The following is a 25,592-nucleotide window of genomic DNA, read 5'->3' as shown; positions in this document are numbered from 1 at the left end:
CTCTGCCTCCTCCAAGGCTCTATCCCCTTCTAACCCAGATGACCCTCACCTGATCTGAGGCACAGGGAAGGGCAGGAAGATGGAATTCTTACACTCTGTATTCTTTTTCCATTTATTTTTGTGGCATAAAATCATTCCATTAGCTTTCCTCAAAGCCTCTCCATAGGCGTTCAAGAACTTATTTTGGAAGTTTCAAAACATTTTTAAAAATTTAATCTTAAAAATGATTTTCTCCTTGCTGACCTGCTGTGACAATCCTAATTCTCCACAGGCAATTGTGAATGCCTCTGTTGGACTAGAGGAAAGGTCAGCACAAGAATGGTCAGAAAAGAAAAGGAGGAAAAAAATATAGTATTTCAAGATAACACCTCTTCAAGACAACATTCACTGCTCCTCTCCTTCTCCTCTCCTTCACTTCTCCTTCAATAACTCTGCTGAAATTCCTTTCTCAAACCTCTTAGTTACATCTACTCATTTCCTTTTTTTCAGACCTCAATCTCTGATGATATTTGATAATGCTGACCACATCCTCTGTATTATTTACGAAGGGGGCATGGTGATACATAAGCGGTAGGAATCTAACTCCATACCAGCTTAAGCTAAGAGGAGAAATTATTGGAAGGATACTGAGGTATTTCCTTCCAAATGAATTACTTGTTCAACCTTTTGTCTCAGGGTCTGCATCCAGGCCTAGCATGTTCAAATGTGTCCTCCCATCCAGAGTAGAAATTAACTCTGTAATAACCTCTAACAAATGCAGTTGCAATGTCTGAATGTCATTGTTTTTAACCAATTGAAACCTGCCTCCTTGTAACTTCAACATATTATATCTGCATCTTCCCTTAGGGCACACTTTGATACAAAAAGCTAGATCTGGATCAGACATAAAACTTCAGGCAAGAACACATTAACCATTCATCATGAAAATCTTCTCCAAAATGAAACATCATACAAATGAAACAATTCTGAAGAATAGCATCTTTAATGAGTTTTCTAATCCTTGTCATCTGAAGTTTTGAAATATATTTACAGGGCCAAAACAATACAGAGATAGTATTTGTATAATAAAGCATATTTTAAATTTCATTTAAGCCCTCTCATTTCTCCTCCCACAGCTGCTGTTTTGTTTTGATGAAAGAGAAATAAGAAATAAATAAAAGGTCAATGCTTCAAACTAATCTAGCTGTGTACTCCCTGAAAACTCTGGGACTGTATCCACATTAGGGAAAACTATTCTCAAATGCACAATCCCTCATGCCTCAGGCATGAACTGATGTTCTTTCAAAAGAAAAAAGAAGAGGGGAAAACTTCCAGTCCTATGTTTGACACATACTAAAACCCCAAAGAGAAGACTGAATTGTATTTGTTCTCAGACAAGACACCCCTGTGACCACAGCATAATGAATTCTGCTCTGACATTTTAGTGTTTCAATCTCCCGACAAGAGTAAGTATTCCAGCCAGGCTTGGTGGTTCACGTCTGTAATCCCAGCACTTTGGGAGGCCAAGGCGGGCGGATTACCTGAGGTCAGGAGTTGGAGACGAGCGTGGCCAACATGATGAAACCCCATCTCTACTAAAAATGCAAAAATTAGCTGGGCATGGTGGCGGGCACCTGTAATCCCAGCTACTTGGGAGGCTGAGGCACAAGAATCGCTTGAACCCAGGAGGCGGAGTTTGCAGGGAGATGAGATCGTGCCACTGCGCTCCAGCCTGGGCAACAAAGTGAGACTCTGTCTTTAAAAAAGAAAAAAAAAGAATAAGGAATTCCTATCTGTGGTGGTTGACTCTATAGGATGAAGTGTGAGATTACTACTCAGGATAGAAATAGTTTGTGTCTGTCATTTTTTTCAAGGTCCTCTTTGTATTTGGTTCCATTGAGGAAAACCAACCTCTCTAATCAGGAGATCACGTTCTTTCTGTTGTCCTAGTCATTTTGTAGAGTGTGTTCTGGCCCATTGGCTGTGTCAATCATACGTAATAAAATGATAGGCCTGAATGGAGCATTCAAGTTTCTCTAGCGCAATCCTCTAATTTTACAGATTTTAAAAAACCAAGGCCCAGAGAAGGTAACACGTATTTCAAGAACACGCAGCCAGCCTGTGCAAAGGCTCATATCCTTACTGACATTAAAAAGGAGGCAAAAGACTAATGCGATTCAGATTTGGGAGAACAAAGGATTGTGTTTATACAGATGGCTGGGAGTTGAGGAGGAAGGTAGACACTGGAGAAGAAGGAAAAGCTGTCTAGTGCCCAGTTGTGCAGACGTTTTCACTCAGCCCCAGCTGCCTGCTGGATTCCAGGCAAGCTGACCAGGGCCTCCAGGAGCCTACTGGGTTTCCGCAGCACAAGGCCTTATGCTGGTGACAAAGATGCTCTGCCCTCTGCATCTCAGAGCGCCTGCCTCACATTCAGACATAGTCTGCTCCTTGCCGTTCACTTCCACACAAATGCTAAACCCTTCTTCCTCGCACTCCGATGCTTCTCGGCAGACACATTTGCTGCTCTCACCTGGAAAAGTAAGCAAAAGAGGTTTAATGGTACACTGTGGAGGTGGGGGAGTCAAAGCACATCACCTCCAAAGTAATAATGTGGTGATCAGAGCTATAGAAGCTCCTGCCTGGAATGATATAATAAATTATCCCCTGGAAAAGCAGTAGGACCAGGAAATTAGGGCATTTTGCTCCACTCCAAAGAAATAGGTTTTGAGGTTGGTAGCAGGCTTTATATTGGTTAGACCCACATGAGGTGGTTTTATCCAAGTCAAGAGCTCTTCATCTGTCTCTTACATACATGCTGCTGTCCATATGGGGCAGAAATTGAGGTCAAATGAGAAGCCCTCAACAAAGAACCAAGTCAAGACTCAAACAAAGAGAGATAGAAAAAAAGAGAACTTAACTTGCTTTGAGAGAGAGCATGACATGCAAAAGGCTACAAATCCCAAAAATCAAACCAGAAATGAGTTAGGGAGGCAAGGAGCCTGTGCATGGAAAGTCCATGGTTGGAATACACCAGCCAGGAGTCTTCCAAAGATGAGTAACAAGGTCAGCCGGCAGACAGTGGTGACCGCCTAACCAAAAGTGACCCAGATGTGGCTAGAGTCACATATGTATGTCATCAGTCTGTGCTGCAAACCTTGAGGGAGTGAGGGGACAGGCGCCAGTGGGTACAGGCCAAGAGGGCAGAGAGTGAAGAGCTGACAGAGAACTTACAAGTCATAGAGTCCAGCTCCCAAATTTACAGATAGGGAAGCCCAGACAGTGACTCGGCTCTGGAGACCCAGCCATTCCCCTTTCACAGTTCTGCCCAAATCATGGGAGGTTTGCCGTGCTCTTGGGGGAGTTCAAGATCACTGTAAGTGCTACTTAAACATAGTGTTAGCAAATATTGAATCACAAGGTGAGAAAGTAACTTCTTCTTCTATTTTCTTCAAATCCGTCTGATTACTTCTAGAAGAAAGTGTCGGCTTGGTGCTAGTATGTTTTTAACACCCCTCTAACACTAGCTAAACTCACAGAGAAACAGCATAGTCAATGTTGGACCAGTATCTGGCTAGAGTCCACAACTTTATTTTGTTCCATTACATATAACTTTTATAGTTACCTAGTATTTATGGCAAGTGATACCTCCTTTTAAGGACATGATATAAAGTTTTCATTTTAAAGTTATTTTTATGTCAGACTTTTAAAAAATGAGTACACAATATGGATAATACAAGGACAGAGTAAAAATCTTGAAGGTGGCATGGAATCACCCCTGTTTGGGAGAACATTTCCACATCAGGAAAGTGGGAATCTTATCCTCTGAGATCTGTGATCTGTGCCCCTCTCCAGTGAGGGGTATAGGAGAGGTCAGTACATGTCAAATCAGTCTGAGTTTTTAACATCCTCAAGTATCTTCTTCGGCCCACTGCTAAACTAGAAACTACATTTGTAAAATCCTCAGCACTGTGACTTTAGCATTCTTATACTTACAAATATGAAAGGCCCCTTACCATCACATTTTCCCCACAGTGGGCAGGCACCACAGGCTTTCTCAGCTGAGGCAGTCAGAGTACAGCTGTCCCTACCAGCAAGGGTGTAATTTCTACCCTGACAGTGGAGAACATGCATCTTGCAGACTGTCAGAGGCAGTATCCTTTTGCTTCTCTCATCTCGAGCACATACATCCAAGGAAGATCTGAAAAGAATTTTTAATGACATTATTTACAAGATTTTTGTTCGTAAAAGCTGAGAAGGAGAAACGAAAAGTGATGCTCTGACCTTAGTGCCCCCAGATGTTATCACCCACAGCAAAAAAAAAAAAAAAGGTGGAAAATCAAATCCCCTTCATTCCTAGGTCCAACTCACTTAGGTCTTCAAAATGAACATATTTGTATTTACTCTTCATTTGCTCACAATTTTTCTAAGTGTAGATATCTAGTGTTGATCTAGTTCCATCTAGAACAGATCAGGTACAGCAAATTAGATAAGAAGGCAAGGTCTGCTAACAACAGCTGACAAAGAAGGAGACACAAAGCCAGTGGAGACCAAGCATTCAGTGTGATCATAGTCAAATGGGACCATTAATTGCAGGAGAAATGAGCTCATCCCAGCCCAACAGTCAAGAGTTCATGTCCATAAAACTACATCGTCCAAAAATGGATGACCCTAAATCATCACGGGAAGATGAAACTGTATTTTTCAATGCTACTTTTAAAAGTATCTATGTTTACAAAATAGTTTAGAAATATTTCCATAAGGTTAGGCGCCTATAATCCCAGTGCTTTGGGAGGCCGATGCAGGTGGATCATTTGAGGTCAGGAGTTCAAGAGCAGGATGGCCAACATGGCGAAACCCCATCTCTACTAAGCATACAAAAATTAGCTGGGCGTGGTGGTGCACATCTGTAATCCCAGCTACTCGGGAGGCTGAAGCATGAGAATCACTTGAACCCAGGAGGCAGAGGTTGCAGTGAGCCGAGATTGCACTACTGCACTCCAGCCTGGATGACTGAATGAAACTGTGTCCCCCCCAAAAAAAAAAGAAATATTTCCATAAAATGTGCTACCTTTTTCATAGCATTGGTGCTAAAATAGTGGAAAAAAATAGCTATTTAGAAATGTCGCTATCAGAAAACTCCACATTTCTGAACGCTGATAGACACGGAGGGCATTACTGTCACTGAAACCTTAGACAACAGAGCATTTTTGTATACCAGATGGAGTCAGAAAGAGTCTATATTCACACACTTTATCTAGTTCTAATATTTTCCTTTTCTACCAAAAGCTAAATTTACTTGGAGTTATTTATAAAACAGAAACAAATCCTGTTGTTTTGAATCTATCTTTTCATGTTTATTGAAACTTTAAATAGAACTACTTACAACAGCTGAAAGGGTAAAGACCTTACAATACCACCTTGTTGCCAGTACCTGAGACCATGGAATGACATGGAGATTTATACCATAACTATTAACAACGAGCTGCAGATAAACTAAATGAAATGGGGAAGTTGGAAAGAGGATGAAAATGACTCAAAATAAACAATAATTATTAAAGATTAGCAGCAAAGTCAGAATATTAGAATCAGAATGTATCTAGGCTGACCACAATTTCCATCACACCATTTAGTTATTTATATTCCTCTTCACACCAGAAATTACTATATACAATAACAATTACCCACTGTAGCTTCAAGAAGTTGGATATCGGTTTTGATAACCAAAATCACTGAAAACCAAGTAATTAGTGTTTTGGTTCTTTTTTTTTTTTTTTTCTTTTTGAGATAGGGTCTAGCTCTGTCACCCAAGCTGGAGTGCAGTGGCATGAATGTGGCTCACTGAAGCCTCAACCTCCCTGGCCTCAAGCAATCCTCCCACCTCAGTCTCCTGAGTAGCTGGGACTACAGGAGTGTGCCACCACACCCAGCTAATTTTTGTATTTTTTGTAGAGAAGGGGTTCCACCATGTTGCCCAGGCTGGTCTTGAACTCCTGAGCTCAAGCAATTGGCCCACCTTGGCCTCCCAAAGTGCTGGGAGTGCAGGCGTGAGCCACCGCACCAGGTCATGTGTTGGTTCTTAATTTTAAAAATGGCCACTAAGTCTAAGGGCTGGATATTTCTTATTTCCTCCCCGGATCCACTTTCCACTCTTCTCCACCTGCCTGGGAGGCTGACATGTGTGGGCCACATCATGGACTTCCTCGGCCTCTAGCTTCAGTTGGTTTGATCAATGGTGAGCACTGACTGGCAGGAGACTCGAGGCAGGAAAGAGAGTGCAGTTGAGGTATTTATGCCCCTGGCTCATGCCTGTGGGATCTCTGAGGTCCCTAAAATGAGAGTGTCAGCTCCTCCTCAGGGCCATCTCTACACAGCCCTCTCTGTCTCCAGTTTTTCCTGAATGCCCCTCTCCTTACTCCTTGGACCTGGGTATGGCTATATGGTCAAGCTGTTAGTCTAGGAATACCGCCATGGGACTTGTAGTTTCCTTTCCTCTGTTCACATTTTTGTAAATATTCCTGCTAATAAAACTTTTCTTGTCCTAATTTAATTGTGCCATCTCTATCCTACTAAGACCGTGACACAGACATCTATTAACTACTTTGAGATATCCTCCTACAATGGAATGATTTCAAATTGGTGGCATTCTTAACCATGCAAATCTAGAGAAGATGCTTCAAGAATCAACAAAAGCAGCTGCTGTTTCCCTATCAGTATTGCTTTAAGAGTTTATGTGCCAAAGGAATTTCAGTTCTAATCCTCTAATCCTCTAAAGTTCTAAATCCTCAGCTGACAGTTTGCCATTTTGCTCCATTTTATATATAAAACAAGCAGTGCTCAAGTAGTCCTGCAGCCTTCTCCACTAGCCAGATTAGAACACTGCTTAATGCCATGGCTGTCAGCCCTTAGTGACCCAGGCAAATAACAGGCAGCAGATGGACTACATCAAAATGCAAACAAAGACCCTTAACTCTTGGTAAGCTACACCTTCCATCCAACAGACACTAGCATCTAAGAAACTATCCCTTATCATTAATAAAACAAAACAGAGAAGTGAGCAAAGGCGGCACTTACCCACATTCGTAGGGCATTTTACAAACACATCTTGAATTCTGCAGTTTCTCCCAGCGCTGACATTTAGGCACTGGCTGTGTTAACGGATTGTCTAAGAAAGGATAAGGGAGATGTGGTCATTAGGAAAAAAGCTTCTTCATAGTAAACAAGGTATTATTTTAATTGCTGGACCAGGGTCTGTAGTATTCTCAAACTGCAATGTGTTTGCATAGTAACAATAGTAATAATAATCAAGCTATGATACATTTTACAAGCTATAGAGAGTTTCTAGAGCCACATTACAAATAACTGCATTAGTAGTAATAGCTACCATCTCATGAACATTTATATTTGTCATGCACTTTTTATACATTGGGATATTTATGCCTCCCTAACAAATGCCCACCTAAGAAATCAGAAAATTAAGAGTAAAAAAAGTTAGGAAGTTGGTGCTACTTCACCCATTTAACAAACTGGCCCAGGCAGCATTTAATTCTACATTGGTCTGAATCCAAGGACAATAAAGTGGCTCCCTTTCAAGAAGCTGGTGCTTATAAACTGTTTGTTGTTTGGACTGCAGTCTGCCTGCTGTGCCCATAATGAGGCAGAAAGCAGCAACATCACTTGACTTATACACAGAGAACTCCCTGGTATGCCAAGAAGATCTACAATAACCTCTTACGTCTAAGTGGTCTCCCTCAACAGTGAATAAATGTCTGGGGGTCCTTACACTAATAAAATTCTTTCTATAACTTTGTGTTTTACAGAAACTGACAATTCAGTCATCATTTCAATTTTGACAGGTAAACACCGTGGTCCAGCTTACGAGAGGATAATGTGACCGCCATCCTCTCCACTATCCCTGATTGCAATGGGAATGATCTAAAAACATCCTGACTTTTTTAACCTCCTAACAGCTTTATTACAATGAAATTCATTGCCATACACTTTTGCATCATAAAACTAGATAGTCATTTACTATATCTATAAAGGTAGTTTATCTGAAGAGGATTTTTTATGAATACACAAACTATGGAATACTTCCTTACTCTGGAAAATTCAAGAGCCTTGGACATGACATTACAATCTTGTGAACATTCAGAAACCTGTAAAAATGGTGGCAATGTGAAGTATGCCTGCCATGGTCAGCAGTCTCAATAACAAGATTCATTATTAAAACACTTCTCTTGGCTGGGTGCGGTGGCTCACGCCTGTAATCTCAGCACTTTGGGGGGCCAAGGCAGGTGGATCACTTGAGGTCAGGAGTTCGCGACCAGCCTAGCCAACATGGTGAAGCCTTGTCTCTACTAAAAATACAAAAATTAGCTGGGCGTGGTGGCACGTGCCTGTAATCTCAGCTACTTAGGAGGCTGAGGCAGGAGAATCGCTTGAGCCCGGGAGGTGGAGGTTGCAGTGAACCGAGATTGCGCCATTGCAGTCCAGCCAGCCTGGGCAAGCGAGACCTTGTCTCAGAAAAAAAAAAAAAAACACTTCTCTTTAAAATGATATTATCCTAAATGCAATGTAGTACCTGAACTGGACCCTAGAACATAAAAGAGACATTAGTGGTAAAACAGGAGATATTTGAATACAGTGTACAGTTTAGTCAATAGCATTGTACTAATATTAATTTTTTAGTTTTAACCAAGTTGTGTTATGTAAGATGTTAATATTAAGGAAGATGGGTGAAGGGTGTGTAGAAATTATATCTGTGACTTTGCTGAAATCTAAAATTATTCCAAAATGAAATTTTTAAAAAATGGTATTATCTACATCAGTGCTTCTTAACCAGGGGCAGTTTTGTCCCCCAGGGGACATCTGGAAATCACTAGAGACATCTTTGGTGTTCACAACTGCAGAATGTTATTGGCATAGGAGGATGCTACTGTTGGGTAGAGACCAGGGATGCTGCTAAACACCCTGCAATGCACAGAAGAGGCTCCCATAGCAAAGAATTATCAGACCTAAAATTCCAATAGAGTTGAGGTTGAGAAGCTTTAATCTAGATGTACCAAAACTTAAGGTCAATGATCAAGCCATGTAAATTAGTTCTGCACTGTGGTTAAAAATTTACTTTAGGACAAAGCCTGAAATTTTAGATTTTAAAAGTATGCTTAAATTATTATAATGTCAAGCCAGGCGTGGTGGCTCACGCCTGTAATCCCAGCACTTTGGGAGGCTGAGGTGGGTGGATCACGAGGTCGGGAGATCGAGACCATCCTAACACAGCGAAACCCCGTTTCTACTAAAAATACAAAAAAAAATTAGCTGGGCATGGTGGCGAACACATGTAGTCCCAGCTATTCAGGAGGCTGAGGCAGGAGAATGGTGTGAACCCAGGAGGCAGAACTTGCAGTGAGCTGAGATTGTGCCACTGCCCTCCAGCCTGGGCAACAGAATGAGACTCCATCTCAAAAGAAATAAAAGAAATTTATTATAATGTCTTTGTGAAAAAAAAAAAACGATAGAATTACCTAGCCCAGAGAATTTTTGCATTTAAGAAGAACATAGCTTTGTTGCCTTTACAGCTTGGTTAACCAAATACACACTCTTAAGGCCCACCGAAAGTATGTGCTTTTGCTATTTTAAAAGCAAATTTATTCCCATCAAGACTAACTACAGGGACAGTAGGGGAAAGTGAGGAATTAATGTTTAATGGATATGGAGCTTCAGTTTGGAAATATGAAAAAAAATGTGGTGATGGTTGTACAACAATGGGAATTACTTAATGCCACTGAACCATACATTTAAAAATGGATAAAATGGTAAATGTTATGTTATGTATGTTTTACTACAATAAAAAAAAAGACTAAATATTAGAACAGCCAACATTTTAAAACATCAACTTTAGAAGCTGGTAAGTCTTGGATTTTTTTTTTTGTTATAGGCTTAGGAGTAGTTACTGTTATTCACATCTTCAGAAAAACATACAGATCTGCAAAACAACTGTAATTAAAACTCACTTTAATAGAATTTTCTACTGGGTAAATGAAACTTCATACCAAACTGTGGGGTAAAATAGCTGAAGTAGCATTTTAGACAGACTAGTCTACAATCTCATTTGGAACAAAAGTGCAACCTCATCAACTGTATATTGTTCTCTTTCATTTTTAGAATTATAAGTACTGGTCCATTACTTTAAATATTCCAAGTAAACTCATGTTTCTACTTCAGTGTTTACAGAACACAAAACAACTGTCCTCTGAGATGGAGCTTTGATAACTTAAGAGCACATCAGGACAGGCAGGGAGGGCACTCCAAGGATAAGCGTCTTGCCCATTGTTCTGCCTCTCATCCACTTAACATCGCAGCCCATATCTACCATCAGTATCTGAGTGCTCCATACCCTGTTGCATGGAGAACTTGGTTAGAAACATCTAATTCACCTCACACCATCACCTATGAAATCTAGTACTTCATCCTCACTACTAAAAATAAATTTCAGCATTTAATTAAAAATCACATACTAGAGGGATAATATCACATAAAATAGTATGCAAGTGAGTTTTTCTTCATTCTCATTTTTGTTACAAATACAATATTTTCCATTTATTTAAAAAATGTAAACAAAGAATAAATAAGGGGTTATTTTCAAACAAATCTATCTCATCTGAAATTACCTCTAAAAAGAAATAATTTGGCTTTCTAAATCCTTTCTACCTTAGGTTCTTAAAAGACCATTTTAATTTTCTTGGTGTTAAAACACTGGATTTTTGAGTTTCCACATTAAGAACAATTTCACGAATCACAACACTTTTCCTTCAGTAATGTCTGCTTTAAAGTGTTAAATGAAAATGCTTTCTAAATTTTCAATTTCAGAAATACTGATAAACTCTTTGAAAGCCCAAAAATGAAACATACAGAACTTTAAATAAATTATGATCTCAACTCTGTACTTAGGAAAAATGCAGGGGAAAAAAATCAAAAGGAAACAAACAAACAAAAAAAACCAGGTTTTAAAAAACCTTTCGCGGTGGCTCACGCCTGTAATCCCAGCACTTTGGGAGGCCGAGGTGGGCGGATCACGAGGTCAGGAGATCGAGACCACGGTGAAACCCCGTCTCTACTAAAAATACAAAAAATTAGCCAGGCGTGGTGGCGGGCGCCTGTAGTACCAGTTACTCGGAGAGGCTGAGGCAGGAGAATGGCGTGAACCCAGGAGGCGGAGCTTGCAGTGAGCCGAGATCGCACCACTGCACTCCAGCCTGGGCGACAAAGTGAGACACCGTCTCAAAAAAAAAAAAAAATCCTTTATTGTCTTGGAACTATAACAGATATAAAACTAATCTTTCACAAGGAGGGTTTAAGCTAAAAGTTTCAGAATCACCAGGCTATCCTTGCCTTTCCTTGCTTTCATGAGTCTTTCTGTGCCATGTGAAGAAAATCTGTTAGTCTACAAACTGACCCCATCTTAGGGAGCAAGAATGGAGGGAATGACTCATAGCTATGGTGACACAGTACCATGAAGGTCGCCACAAGGACTCTCACTTGCCTGGGTACAAGTGTCCTTGGATAGACACGGAAGCCACTCACCTTTTTGTACACAGCGGGCATTCTTCATCTCAGGACTCCACTTAAGGCTGGAGCCACAGAGAAATGCTGAAGGACCTTCTAAGGACATGCCACCTGAACAGGAAACAGTCACCTTCTCACCAACTGTGTAGAAAGGTTTTTGGGGGTGACTCTGTATGCCATCCGTCAGTACAGGTAGAACACAGGCAATTTCTAAAGATAAAAGAGAGCAAAATATAAGGGTCATTGCTCTCCTAAACTATCTTTTTAAAAAAGTGTTATGTGATGCGGATACACTTGTTCTGCTTTTTCATATTAGAGGACAAGGAGGAAGAAGTGAGTTCACTATTAGGGTGGACTGAAAGACATGTCACACACAGCCTGGCATGTAATTGACCCATGAATAACTAAACACCAAAACAGCTCCCCCTCTCCCACCCCCCCCAAAATGATGCGACAACTTAAAATGAACAACCCCAATAGAGTCCTAATGCCCAGCCCACTGTTGAAACTAAACTTTTCACAGCTGTCACTTATTTATGTGCTCTAGTGATGTTCCACCAGGAGAGTTTCATTAACTTTCATCCAGTTAGATATTTTGCCATCTGAAATTATTAAAGCACCACTTTTATTTATTTATTTATTTTTATTTTTTAGGGACAGGGTCTCTCTTTTTGCCCAGGCTGGAGAGCAGTGACTATTCATAGGTCTAATCAGTGTATACTACAGCCTCAAATTCCTGGGCTCAAACAAGCAATGGGGAAAGGATTTCCTATTTAATAAATGGTCCTGGGAAAACTGGCAAGCCATATGCAGAAAACAGAAACTGGACCCCTTCCTTATACCTTATACAAAAATTAACTCAAGATGGATTAAAGACTTAAATGTAAAACCTAAAACCATAAAAACCCTAGAAGAAAACCTATGCAATACCATTCAGGACATAGGCATGGGCAAAGACTTCATGACTAAAACACCAAAAGCAATTGCAACAAAAGCCAAAATTGACAAATGGGATCTAATTAAACTAAAGAGCTTCTGCTCAGCAAAAGAAACTATCATCAGAGTAAACAGGCAACCTACAGAATGGGAGAAAATGTTTGTAATCTATCTATCTGACAAGGGGCTAATATCCAGAATCTACAGGGAACTTAAACAAATTTACAAGAAAAAAAAACAAGCAACCCCATCAAAAAGTGGGCAAAGCATATGAACAGATATTTCTCAAAAGAAGACATTTATGCAGCCAACAAACATATGAAAAATGCTCATCATCACTGGTCACCAGAGAAATGCAAATCAAAACCATAATGAGATACCATCTCACACCAGTTAGAATGGTGATCATTAAGAAGTCTGGAAAGAACAGATGCTGGCGAGGATGTGGAGAAATAGGAACACTTTTACACTGTTGGTGGGAGTGTAAACTAGTTCAATCATTGTGGAAGACGGTATGGCAATTCCTCAAGGATCTAGAACCAGAAATACCATTTGACCCAGCAATCCCATTACTGGGTATATACCCAAAGGATTATAAATCATTCTACTGTAAAGACACATGCACACGTATGCTTATTGCAGCACTACTTACGATAGCAAATACTTGGAACCAACCCAAATGCCCATCAATGATAGACTGGATAAAGAAAATATGGCACATACACACCATGGAATACTATAATGGATTAATGTCCTTTGAGGAGACATGGATGAAGCTGGAAACCATCATCCTCAGCAAACTAACACAGGAACAGAAAATGCATGTTCTCACTCATAAGTGGGAGTTGAACAATGAGAACACATGGACACAGGGAGTGGAACATCATACACTAGGGCCTGTTGGGGGATGGGGGGCAAAGGGGAGGGAAAGCATTAGGAAAAATACCTAATGTATGCGGGGCTTAAAACCTAGATGATGGGCTGATAGATGCAGCAAACTACCATAGCACATGTATACCTATGTAACAAACCTGCATATTCAGCACATGTATCCCAGAACTTAAAGTAAAATTTAAAAAAATTTAAAACTCCTAGGCTCAAGCAATCCTCCTGACTCAACCTCCTGAGCAGTTGGGATCACAAACACATGCCACTACACCCAGCTAAAGCACCACCTTTAAACTTGCAGACATAAAAGTGTTCAGTGTTCCCTGACTTTCCATCTGTATTCTTTCTTACTCAGTTACATTCACTGGCTCAAATAGCTTACTTCAAAGAAGAACAGAGAAAAAGAAAAAACACACATAGTATAAACAGCAAGTCAGAATTCATGATTTAAAAAAAATCTTGCTAATATCCCTAATGGACTTTGGACAATATTCTACAAAGTATTGCTGTATCTTTACAGCATTGTCATCAGAAAACCCATTCATTCATTTATTCATTCAAAAACAGCATTTGATGGATGCACTGAAGGCTTTGACTTCACCACAATGAGATATATCAATGTAGCAAAATTGAGCTAATACCCCATGAATATATACAAAAATCCACAGCATTTTTTGAGTGCCTATATTTTGCCATTCTCCTGCCTCAGCCTCTCCGAGTAGCTGGGACTACGGGCACCCGCCACCACGCCCAGCTAATTTTTTGTATTTTTAGTAGAGATGGGGTTTCACCGTGGTCTCGATCTCCTGACCTCGTGATCCTCCCGCCTCGGCCTCCCAAAGTGCTGGGATTACAAGCGTGAGCCACCGCACCCGGCCTACCTTGACTTTTCAAAGGATTTTTTTTTTTTTTTTTTCGAGACAGAGTCTTGCTTATCGCCAGGCTGGAGTGCAGTGGCATGATCTCGCCTCACTGCAACCTCCACCTCCTGGGTTCAAGCGATTCTCCTGCCTCAGCCTCCTGAGTAGCTGGGACAATAGGCGTGCACCACCATGCCCAGCTAATTTTTGTATTTTTAGTAGAGACAGGGTTTCACCATGTTGGCCAGGATGGTCTCCATCTCTTGACCTCGTGATCTGTCCACCTTGGCCTCCCAAAGTGTTGAGATTACAGGCATGAGCCACCTCGCCTGGCCAGGATATTTTTATTAGGTAAGACATTCTAAGCTAGCAGTTATTTTTTATTTTATTTATTTATTTATTTATTTATTTATTTATTTATTTGAGACAGAGTTTCATTCTTGTCTCCCAGGCTGGATTGCAATGGTGCGATCTTGGCTCACTGCAACCTCTGCTTCCCAGGTTCAAGCAATTCTCCTGCCTCAGCCTCCTGAGTAGCTGGGGTTACAGACACCCACCACCACGCCCGGCGAATATTTGTATTTTTAGTAGAGATGGGGTTTCTTCATGTTGACCAGGCTGGTCTCAAACTCTTGACCTCAGGTGATCCCCACCCCTCGGCCTCCCAAAGGACTGGGATCACAGGTGTGAGCCACCATGCCTGGCTGCTCCCAGTTTTTTTTTTTTTTAAGTCATTTGAAGATATTATTAATATTACATTGCCCTCTGACAATTGTTTTCTAGGGAGAAGTCAACTTTTAGTCTTGCAGTTTTTTCTTTGGAAATCATGTCTTTTCTGTCTGACCACTTTCAAGAAGATTATTATTAATTATTGTTTTTTGCTTTGTCAATAAGTTTATTGTCCTTATCTGAAAAATCCTCATGAAAAATTGTTTGGTTTAGCTCTCAGCAGCCTGCTCCTGAACTCTGAGGAAGCTTGCCGTCTTCTGAGCTAACCAATCTTTCTTCTGGGCAAGTGACATTTTGAGATTGTTCCACTTCTTCTTTTTAACTTCTTTCTTGGGCTTCTTCTCATAGACTGGAATCTCTCGTATGGCAGCATGAGCTTTCTTATACATCTCCTCTATCATGTCTGGAGTTACGCCGTTCTCTATGTATTGAGATAACTTTTTCTTGTAAGCATCTTCATCTTCTTTCATTATGTAGTGCATGTAATCTGCAACATTCTGGCCCATGATGTGCTTCCAGTGTAGTTCTGCATTTAATTTCTTGCTTTCAGAATCATAACCGAGGACTCATTTGGTACTGTGAGGGATAGACAAGCCTCCATCCACAGCTCCCTTTAGGGTGTTAAAAACTTTATTGCCAGGGTAGTTCTGGCAAGACCTGCATCCAGATAGCAGGTAAAGGCACCCAGCTGACCATCGATGCTTTTCACACTGTATTCATCTCCAGTCATCTCCACTTGGCCTTCATAGATCTTGTCCATGCCAAAACTATTAAGAAGCCTGCAGGCCAGCAGCAGGCCAGTACAATATGCTTTAGCATCATTTGTCAGGCCAATCTTCACACCATATTTTGGCAGTTCATGTGCATACACTGCACGGACTATCACATTCCCTTCTATACAGGACTAAGCAATCTGAAAAATGATACCTCTGTTTGTTACACAAAGCATCATCCTGTATTTGGATGTGCTGTATTTATTTTTATCATGTATAACCAAGCATTTCCGAATATAGTAATCAGCTTTACCCTGTCGTCTTCTAAATTTCACTTAGTATCTTTTAAAGTAGGCCTTGTTATTAACAACTTTAACAAACCCCATCCTGTGGAACAGAGACCTGCGTTTGTGGCTTGACAGAGAGACCTGCAGGCCCAGTAGTGCTAGGGTGGGAAAAGGGTATTATTAATTATTTTTTGCTTTTGGTTTTCTCCAGCAACTTTACTCTGATGTCTAGGTATAATTTTCTTTATATTTTTCTGGGCTGATATTCAAAGCACTTATTGAACCTGTGCTTTAAGTCTTTTGTCAGTTTTAGACCATTTCTTGACCATTATGTCCTAAAACATTGCTTCTGTCCCATTCTTGATCACTTGTCCCTATGGGGCACAAATTATACATTTTTTGGGCCATTATATTTTTTAACATCATTTTTTTGTTTGTTTGTTTTCCATCTTTTCCCCCTCTGTTTCATTCTAAATATTTTCTTTTTTTTTATTTGAGATGGTTTGTTGTCCAGGCCGGGGTGCAGTGGTACGATCTCGGCTCACTGCAACCTCCGCTTCCCAGGTTCAAGCAATTCTCCTGTCTCAGCCTCCTGAGTAGCTGGGACTACAGGCATGCAGCACTACATCTGGCTAATTTTTGTATTTTTAGTAAAGATGGGGTTTTGCCATGTTGGCCAGGCTGGTCTCGAACTCCTGACCTCAAGTGATCTGCCTGTCTTGGCCTCCCAAAGTGCTGGGACTACAGGCGTGAGCCACCACACCTGGCCTCATTCTAAATGTTTTCAATTGACCTATCTTCCAATTTATTAATTCTCTGTATATTTCTGTATAATCTCCTTTTAAGAACTCTATTATAGAGTTTTAAATTTTACCAATTTTATTTTTCAACTTAAAACAATTATTTTTATATATATATATTTTTGAGACAGATTTTACTCCTGTCTCCTATGCTGAAGTGCAGTGGTGCGATCTTGGCTCACTGTAATCCCTGCCTCCTGGGCTCAAGCAATTCTCCTGTCTCAGCCTCCTGAGTAGCTGGGATTATAGACGCTTGCCACAGTGCCCAGCTAATTTTTGTACTTTTTAGTAGAGACGGGGTTTCACCATGTTGTCCTGGCTGTTCTCAAACTCCTGAGCTCAAGTGATCCGCCTGCCTCAGTCTCCCAAAGTGCTGGGATTATAGGTGTGAGCCATCATGCCTGGCTATTTTTCAACTTTAGAGGTTTCATTTGTCTACTTTTTTACTGCATAGTGAATTTTTAAATTAATAACTTCATTATTAGGGCAGTTTTAGCTTACAAAAAACTGAGTAGAAAGTACAGAGAGCTCCCATCTACTTCCTTACTTCCCCCCCAGTTTCCCTATTAGGTATTAACATCTTCCATTAATGTGGTATATTTATTATAATGAATGAGCCTATATTCTTACATTATTATATTTAAAAATATTAAAATTTTTTACTTAAAAATATAATTTTAAGCGATATTTTGATATGTGTAAACAGTGTGTAAAAAGCAAATCAGAGTAAATAACACATCAATTACTTCAAACATTTATGTTTACTGTTTTATATTTTCTAATTCTCTGTTGTAATTCTCCATCTTGTCATTTAAAAAAATATATTAATTTCGGTTGTTTCAGGGCCTGTATCTGTTAATTTCATTATTTAGATAAGTCTGTTACTGTAAGTCTGTTTCTATTGTTTTTTTTGGTTGGAATGTGGTCAATTCTTGTCTTTTTGAATGTTAAATTAGTTTTAATTGAATGTCAGACTTTATTTACATATGAAAATTTGAAAATTGGATGATGCTATCTTCCTCTAGAGAAGACTAACTTTTGTTTATGGCAACCAGTGAGGCTGGCTTATGTCTGGGTTATCTCTATTCCAAGGATGTGGCCATTAAGGGATTCCAGCTGAAGGAAAGAAAGAAAACCAAACATTGTATGTTCTCACTCACAAGTGGGAGCTAAGCTATCAGGATGCAAAGGCATAAGACTGATGCAATGGACTTTGGGGACTCAGAGAGAAAGGGTGGGAAGGGGGTAAAGGATAAAAGACTACAAATTGGGTGCAGTTTATACTGCTTGAGTGATGGGTGCATCAAAATCTCACAATCACCATTAAAGAACTTACTCATGTAACCAAACACCATCTGTTCCCCAAAAACCTATGGAAATTTAAAAAAAATAAATAAAAATTAAATTAAATTAAATTAAAAAATAAGACAAAGACAGACAAACCGATTATTTTTAATGGACACGAGACATGGACAGCCATTTCTCCAAAGAATATAACCAATGGCCAACAAACATATGAAAACAAGCTTAACATTATTAGTCATTAGAAAAAAATATAAAAATAGGCCGAGCACAGTGGCTCGCGCCTATAATCCTAGCACTCTGGGAGGCCAAGATGGGTGGATTGCCTGAGTTCAGGACTTCGAGACCAGCCTGGCCAACATGGTGAAACCCTGTCTCTACTAAAAATACAAAAAATTAGCACAGTGTGTTGGCACACACCTGTAGTCCCATCTACTCAGGAGGCTGAGGCACAAGAATCACATGAACCTGGGATGCGGAGGTTGCAGTGAGCCAAGATGGCACCATACGCTCACCACTATGGCTGATGCTATCCAGTGTTAGTAAGGACATAAAGTAATCTTGACTTATCAGATTATGCTAGAGATGTAAATCAGTACAACCACTTGGAAGGCTGGCAGCCTCCACTAAATCTAAATGTATGTATACCCGATGTATGAATACCCAATTACTCAGAAATTTCACAATAGGTATATTCCCAAAGGGAGAAATGTATATATATGTGTGTGTGTGTACTAGGGCTTTCCTCATATAGCACAGAGCAACTGACTTAGGAAAAATGCTACTATACTAAGCATTCTGATTTAGGAAAAATGTATCCCTGCAGCTCGGCCTATTCATTTGCTGAGCAAACTTATATTGCAAGTGAGATGGAAGCCAGAGTAGTTTTAGGGTGGTGCAGCATGCAGAAGCTATTATTCAGATGCGTCTTTACCAACAGAATAAGATGCAAAGCATTTAAGGAAGTCGATTGATTGTAGTACATCCTGAGTAAGTGAACTCTAAAGAATATCCTAACGGTCTTCATCTAAAGAGAGTTCCCTGGCCTATTCTAATTTGCACCTGAAAGTTTTAAATTGCAATGAAATTGACCTCACTGAATGGGAACATTACCAACTAGAGAAGGCGGAGGGCTTATTCAAGTCGGTCCTAAAACTTGAACAGGATCATGTCAGACTTACAGGAAAGAAAGGCCAACACATGGGCCATGTGGTGAGTGTTATTTATCTTGATTCATTCTCTTCCACTTAATTTTCTCATCTTAAATTATATACAACTGATGCCACTCACTCTGACAATGCATTTCCCCAACAAGCCACCGTAAATCTTCTCCACATCTGGCCACTGGGTTTCCAATAAGAGAGTATCCTTCATTGCAAGTGTACACTACATTTTTCCCCACAGGAAACATTGTATCTTCATCCTAAACAAAAGTAAAAGATGGAAAAGGAAAGAGTTTGTCTATTTTGCATTAACAAAATGTTTCTTTACATATATTTGATCTATAAATCATAATCATCAGGCAAGCTACATTTAATTAACTGATTCAGAAAAGTGTCTATAAAAACATTTTCCCCATATAGTCAATAACACTAGCACCACCATTAATTGAAATAAAACTATTAATACCACTGTCTATAATGTATTGATTGCTCCCAAAATACCATGGACTATATTAAGCATTCTACTAAAATTACATTCTATTAAAATTATTTGGACACTGTCCAAATAATTTCTTTTCCTTTAACTTTTAGGAAAAATCAGTTCTTTATTAGATTTGGAGAACATCTTTGTCAGTCAACTCTTCATATTAAGGTATCACCGGGCCGGGCATGGTGGCTCATGCCTGTAATTCTAGCACTTTGAGAGGCCAAGGCAGGTGGATCACCTGAGGTCAGGAGTTCGAGACCAGCCTGGCCAACATAGCGAAACCCTGCATCTAACAAAAATTAGCAGGGCATGGTGGTGCATGCCTGTAGTCCCAGCTACTCAAGAGGCTGAGACATGAGAATCACTTGAACCCGGGGGACGGAGGTTGCAGTGAGGCGAGATAGTGCCACTGAATGCCAGCCTGGGTGACAGAGCAAGACTCTGTCTCTCTCTCTCTAAAAAAGAAAAAAAAAAAAGGTATTATGAGCTGTTCATTGACAATACTGCCTGCAAAATGTCAGCATGAACACCCAGAAATTTTCCAATCCTATTAATATGTTCATGAAAGTTTAAGTTTCTTGCTGATAACTTTTAGGGGAAGCATAATTTGATCTTCTCCCATCCTACCCTCCTACTTCACACCATATGTATGGAATGATGCTGGGGCTGGGTCAGATTCAAGAGCATTTCACTAACCTATAATGGCAGGAAGTGAGCTTTCATGATGAAGCAAGGAGGAATTTGAAGTCTGAGCCTGGGGGTGGATGAAGGGTAATCACACTCATTCGGGGTCTCTCTTTCCTTACCCTTCTCATTCTCTTCCACCCAAGGGGATGGTGAAAAACTCAAGCCTGGGAGAGGGCTTAGAGCTCAGGCCTTGACCACCTCTGCTCTAGGGATTAGAACAAGATTTCCTGGTAACTCCTTCCCATTGTCAGTATGCGCTTCCTGGCCCACTCTAGCTCTGTCATGGAAGTTAGTAGGAAACAGAATGGGCCAGGCTGATGCTGAGGTTTGAGGGAAATGGGGAAGAGCACATGTTCTGTTTCGACTTATGATCCTATTCCTTCCTCCACCTTGCAAAAACAAAACTAAACAAAAACTTTCATATGAGGAAGTCTTATTCAACAGTGCACAAACGCGGCCGTATATCATAATCACTTGTAGAAATTACAAAATAGACTCTTAGGCTGTACTCCCAACCTATCAAATCAGAAAATGTGGAGGACGAGGGAGAAAGAGCCATCTCTAATTTTAAGTTCCCTGAGTAATTCGGATGCAGCCAGTCCATAGAGCAATATTTGGGACTCCTGGCTCTGAAAACAACACCACACGCACTGCAATTGAGGACGGCAGCCTCATGGTTTGCTAATATGCATGAGTTTGCTTGGCCTATTCTCTGAGCATATGTTCCATTCAGGAACTCCACGAATTATGGTGACTGTGGTAGGACAGAATGGGTGGTAGAGATGCTAGGTTCATTTTCTCTCTCTCTCTCTCTACACAAACACACACACACACACGTGCATGAACACACAACTTTCATCTCCCAGTAGTGCCTACATTTGGGGAAACCTCAGTGAATTTTCAGTGAATGCATGTTCAAGGGCCTGGGATTTGAAAAGCAAAATCCCTCGTGAGGAAAGCAGCGCTGGTAACATGGAGAGAGTCCTCATGAACAATATCCTTGTGAGCCACGAAGAGGCACCACTGGGGCTTCAGGCCAAAGCCTCGTCATAAAGACTGAGAGCAGCACTAACTAAAATGTCCCAAAAGCCAAGAACAACAAAAGTCCCTAGAATGACAAATGGCAGATGACTACTCTTCTTTCCTGAACAGGAAAGTTCAATTGCTCAAAGTAGAATGATCCATATCTCACTAGACACTAGTTAACTGTCTTATTGACTCCTGGAATAAACCTAATACTTCATTCCAGGGCCTACAGTTATGAGGGGAAAAAAAATGTCAGTGGCAAAAATAAGAGAAGTTCTGTAAGTTAAAGAGCAGGCTTGTAGATTCCTAGTTTGGTGTTTAGAGTGGCAATGTTTAGTAGCCCTCTGGCATGATTACATTTTTGATTCACTGTGTGGCAGTATTGATTTCCCACACCATAGAAGATACACTGCCTTCTGCAGAATTCAAATCACCTTGGGCTAAAGAAAAAATCACACACTAAAACCCTCACCACTAAAACTAAAATGCACATATAAAATATTTTTGGCACGGCTTCACCACGGAGGAAGAAAATAGGTTACGAGCTCAGCAGAGAGATTGAAGTTAGAGCATTATAAAGGAAAAAAATATCTTTCATAACCAACTTGAACAAATCCATCTTTCAAGGCAGGAGGTGATGGACAGAATTCTGTTGGAACCAAAGACAAAGGAAAGCAATGTGGTTCAAGCAACCTGGAAGGAAAAAAAATGTAATTAATGTGATTGATTTCCACAGTATAATAATTATTTTGCATTACATCGGATTTCTCCTTTGTATCTGAAGGAACTCCATTCATTTAAGTACATTGGTGTAATATTTTTGTCATTCTTAGAACCAAATATCTGCTTACATCCTGTGGTAGAAAACTCAAACATAAACTCAAGCTAACAAAAGACAGCGATTTAAATAGCTGCCAGGTCAGTAGTATGAAAAACAAACAGAGGGAGGCGGGAGCCAAGATGGCCTAATAGGAACAGCTCCAGTCTACAGCTCTCAGTGTGAGCGATGCAGAAGACGGGTGATTTCTGCATTTCCATCTGAGGTACCGGGTTCATCTCACTAGAGAGTGCCAGACAGTGGGCACAGGACAGTGGTTGCAGTGCACTGTGCGCGAGCCGAAGCAGGGCGAGGCATCGCCTCACTTGGGAAGTGCAAGGGGTCAGGGAGTTCTCTTTCCTAATCAAAGAAAGGGGTGACAGACGGGACCAGGAAAATTGGGTCACTCCCACCCTAATACTGCACTTTTCCGACGGGCTTAAAAAACGGCACACCAGGTGATTATATCCCGCATCTGGCTCAGAGGGTCCTGCACCCACAGACTCTCGCTGATTGCTAGCACAGCACTCTGAGATTAAACTGCAAGGCGGCAGCGTGGCTGGGAGAGGGGCACCCGCCATTGCCCAGGCTTGATTAGGTAAACAAAGCAGCCAGGAAGCTCCAACTGGGTGGAGCCCACCACAGCTCAAGGAGGCCTGCCTGCCTCTGTAGGCTCCACCTCTGGGGGCAGGGCACAGACAAACAAAAAGACAGCAGTAACCTCTGCAGACTTAAATGTCCCTGTCTGACAGCTTTGAAGAGAGTAGTGTTTCTCCCAGCACACAGCTGGAGATCTGAGAACAGGCAGACTGCCTCCTGAAGTGGGTCCCTGACCCCAAGCGGCCTAACTGGGACTCACCCCCTAGTAGGGGCAGACTGACACCTCACGTGGCCAGGTACTCCTCTGAGACAAAACTTCCAGAGGAGCAATCAAACAGCAGCATTTGCGGTTCATGAAAATCCGCTGTTCTGAAGCCACTGCTGCTGACACCCAGGCAAACAGCGTCTGGAGTGGACCTCTAGCAAACTCCAACAGACCTGCAGCTGAGGGTCCTGTCTGTTACAAGGAAAACTAACAAACAGAAAGGATATCCGCACCAAAAACCCATCTGTACATCACCATCATCAAAGACCAAAAGTAGATACAACCATAAAGAAGGGGAAAAAACAGAGCAGAAAAACTGGAAACTCTAAAAAGCAGAGCACCTCTCCTCCCCCAAAGGAACACAGTTCCTCACAAGCAATGGAACAAAGCTGGACGGAGAATGAATTTGGCGAGTTGAGAGAAGAAGGCTTCAGACAATCAAACTACTCCGAGCTACAGGAGGAAATTCAAGCCGAAGGCAAAGAAGTTAAAAACTTTGGAAAAGAATTAGAGGAATGGATAACTAGAATAACCAATACAGAGAAGGGCTTGAAGGAGCTGATGGAGCTGAAAGCCAAGACTCGAGAACTACGTGAAGAATGCAGAAGCCTCAGGAGCCGGTGCAATCAACTGGAAGAAAGGGTATCAGTGATGGAAGATGAAATGAATGAAATGAAGTGAGAAGGGAAGTCTAGAGAAAAAAGAATAAAAAGAAATGAACAAAGCCTCCAAGAAATATGGGACTATGTGAAAAGACCAAATCCACTTCTGATTGGTGTACCTGAAAGTGACGGTGAGAATGCAACCAAGTTGGAAAACACTCTGCAGGATATTATCCAGGAGAACTTCCCCAATCTAGCAATGCAGGCCAACATTCAGATTCAGGAAATACAGAGAACGCCACAAAGATACTCCTCGAGAAGAGCAACTCCAAGACACATAATTGTCAGATTCACCAAAGTTAAAATGAAGGAAAAAATGTTAAGGGCAGCCAGAGAGAAAGGTCAGGTTATCCACAAAGGGAAGCCCATCAGACTAACAGCTGATCTCTCCGCAGAAACTCTGCAACCCAGAAGAGAGTGGGGGCCAATATTCAACATTCTTAAAGAAAAGAATTTTCAACCCAGAAATTCATATCCAGCCAAACTAAGCTTCATAAGTGAAGGGGAAATAAAATACTTTACAGACAAGCAAATGCTGAGAGATTTTGTCACCACCGGGCCTGCCCTAAAAGAGCTCCTGAAGGAAGCACTAAACATGGAAAGGAACAACTGGTACCAGCCACTGCGAAATCATGCCAAATTGTAAAGACCATCGAGGCTAGGAAGAAACTGCATCAACTAACGAGCAAAATAACCAACTAACATCATAATGACAGGATCAGATTCACACATAACAATATTAATTTCAAATGTAAATGGACTAAATGCTACAATTAAAAGACACAGACTGGCAAATTGGATAAAGAGTCAAGACCCATCAGTGTGCTGTATTCAGGAAACCCATCTCACGTGCAGAGACACACATAGGCTCAAAATAAAAGGATGGAGGAAGATCTACCAAGAAAATGGAAAACAAAAAAAGGCAGGGGTTGCAATCCTAGTCTCTGATGAAACAGACTTTAAACCAACAAAAATCAAAAGAGACAAAGAAGGCCATTACATAATGGTAAAGGGATCAATTCAACAAGAAGCGCTAACTATCCTAAATATATACGCACCCAATACAGGAGCACCCAGATTCATAAAGCAAGTCCTGAGTGACTTACAAAGAGACTCAGACTCCCACACAATAATAATGGGAGACTTTAACACCCCACTGTCAACACTAGAGAGATCAATGAGACAGAAAGTTAACAAAGATATCCAGGAATTGAACTCAGCTCTGCACCAAGCAGACCTAATAGACATCTACACAACTCTCCACCCCAAATCAACAGAATATACATTTTTTTCAGCACCACACCACACCTATTCCAAAATTGACCACATAGTTGGAAGTAAAGCTCTCCTCAGCAAATGTAAAAGAACAGAAATTATAACAAACTGTCTCTCAGAACATAGTGCAATCAAACTAGAACTCAGAATTAAGAAACTCGCTCAAAACCACTCAACTATATGGAAACTGAACAACCTGCTCCTGAGTGACTACTGGGTCCATAACGAAATGAAGGCGGAAATAAAGATGTTCTTTGAAACCAACGAGAACAAAGACACAAAATACCAGAATCTCTGGGACACATTCGAAGCAGTGTGTAGAGAGAAATTTATAGCACTAAATGCCCACAAGAGAAAGCAGGAAAATCTAAAATTGACACCCTAACATCACAATTAAAAGACCCAGAGAAGCAAGAGCAAACACATTCAAAGGCTAGCAGAAGGCAACAAATAACTAAAATTAGAGCAGAATTGAAGGAAATAGAGACACAAAAAACCCTTCAAAAAAACCAATGAATCCAGGAGCTGGTTTTTTGAAAAGATCAACAAAA

General features: G+C 40.8%; 1 protein-coding gene and 1 pseudogene across 1 annotated transcript in view; both read right to left on the bottom strand.

Moving 5' to 3' along the window:
- Positions 1–963: 963 nt before the first annotated feature.
- The window catches only part of C7 (complement C7), an 80,010-nt gene continuing 55,381 nt past the window's right edge, over positions 964–25,592 (bottom strand). The window contains exons 13-18 of the mRNA XM_032135469.2: positions 22,028–22,115; positions 19,350–19,482; positions 11,563–11,754; positions 7,051–7,141; positions 3,993–4,177; positions 964–2,509 (exon numbers count right to left, since the gene is read on the bottom strand). Coding sequence (XP_031991360.1) covers positions 2,328–2,509; positions 3,993–4,177; positions 7,051–7,141; positions 11,563–11,754; positions 19,350–19,482; positions 22,028–22,115 — 871 coding nt within the window. The 3' untranslated portion in view covers positions 964–2,327. The remainder of the gene's footprint in view (positions 2,510–3,992; positions 4,178–7,050; positions 7,142–11,562; positions 11,755–19,349; positions 19,483–22,027; positions 22,116–25,592) is intronic.
- On the bottom strand, positions 15,167–16,071 carry LOC116456699 (large ribosomal subunit protein uL18-like; annotated as a pseudogene).

The sequence above is a fragment of the Hylobates moloch genome, unplaced genomic scaffold (assembly GCF_009828535.3).
Source record: "Hylobates moloch isolate HMO894 unplaced genomic scaffold, HMol_V3 SCAFFOLD_17, whole genome shotgun sequence".
In the NCBI taxonomy this organism is placed as follows: Eukaryota; Metazoa; Chordata; class Mammalia; order Primates; family Hylobatidae; genus Hylobates; species Hylobates moloch.
This window is presented reverse-complemented; position numbering and strand designations above follow the sequence as displayed.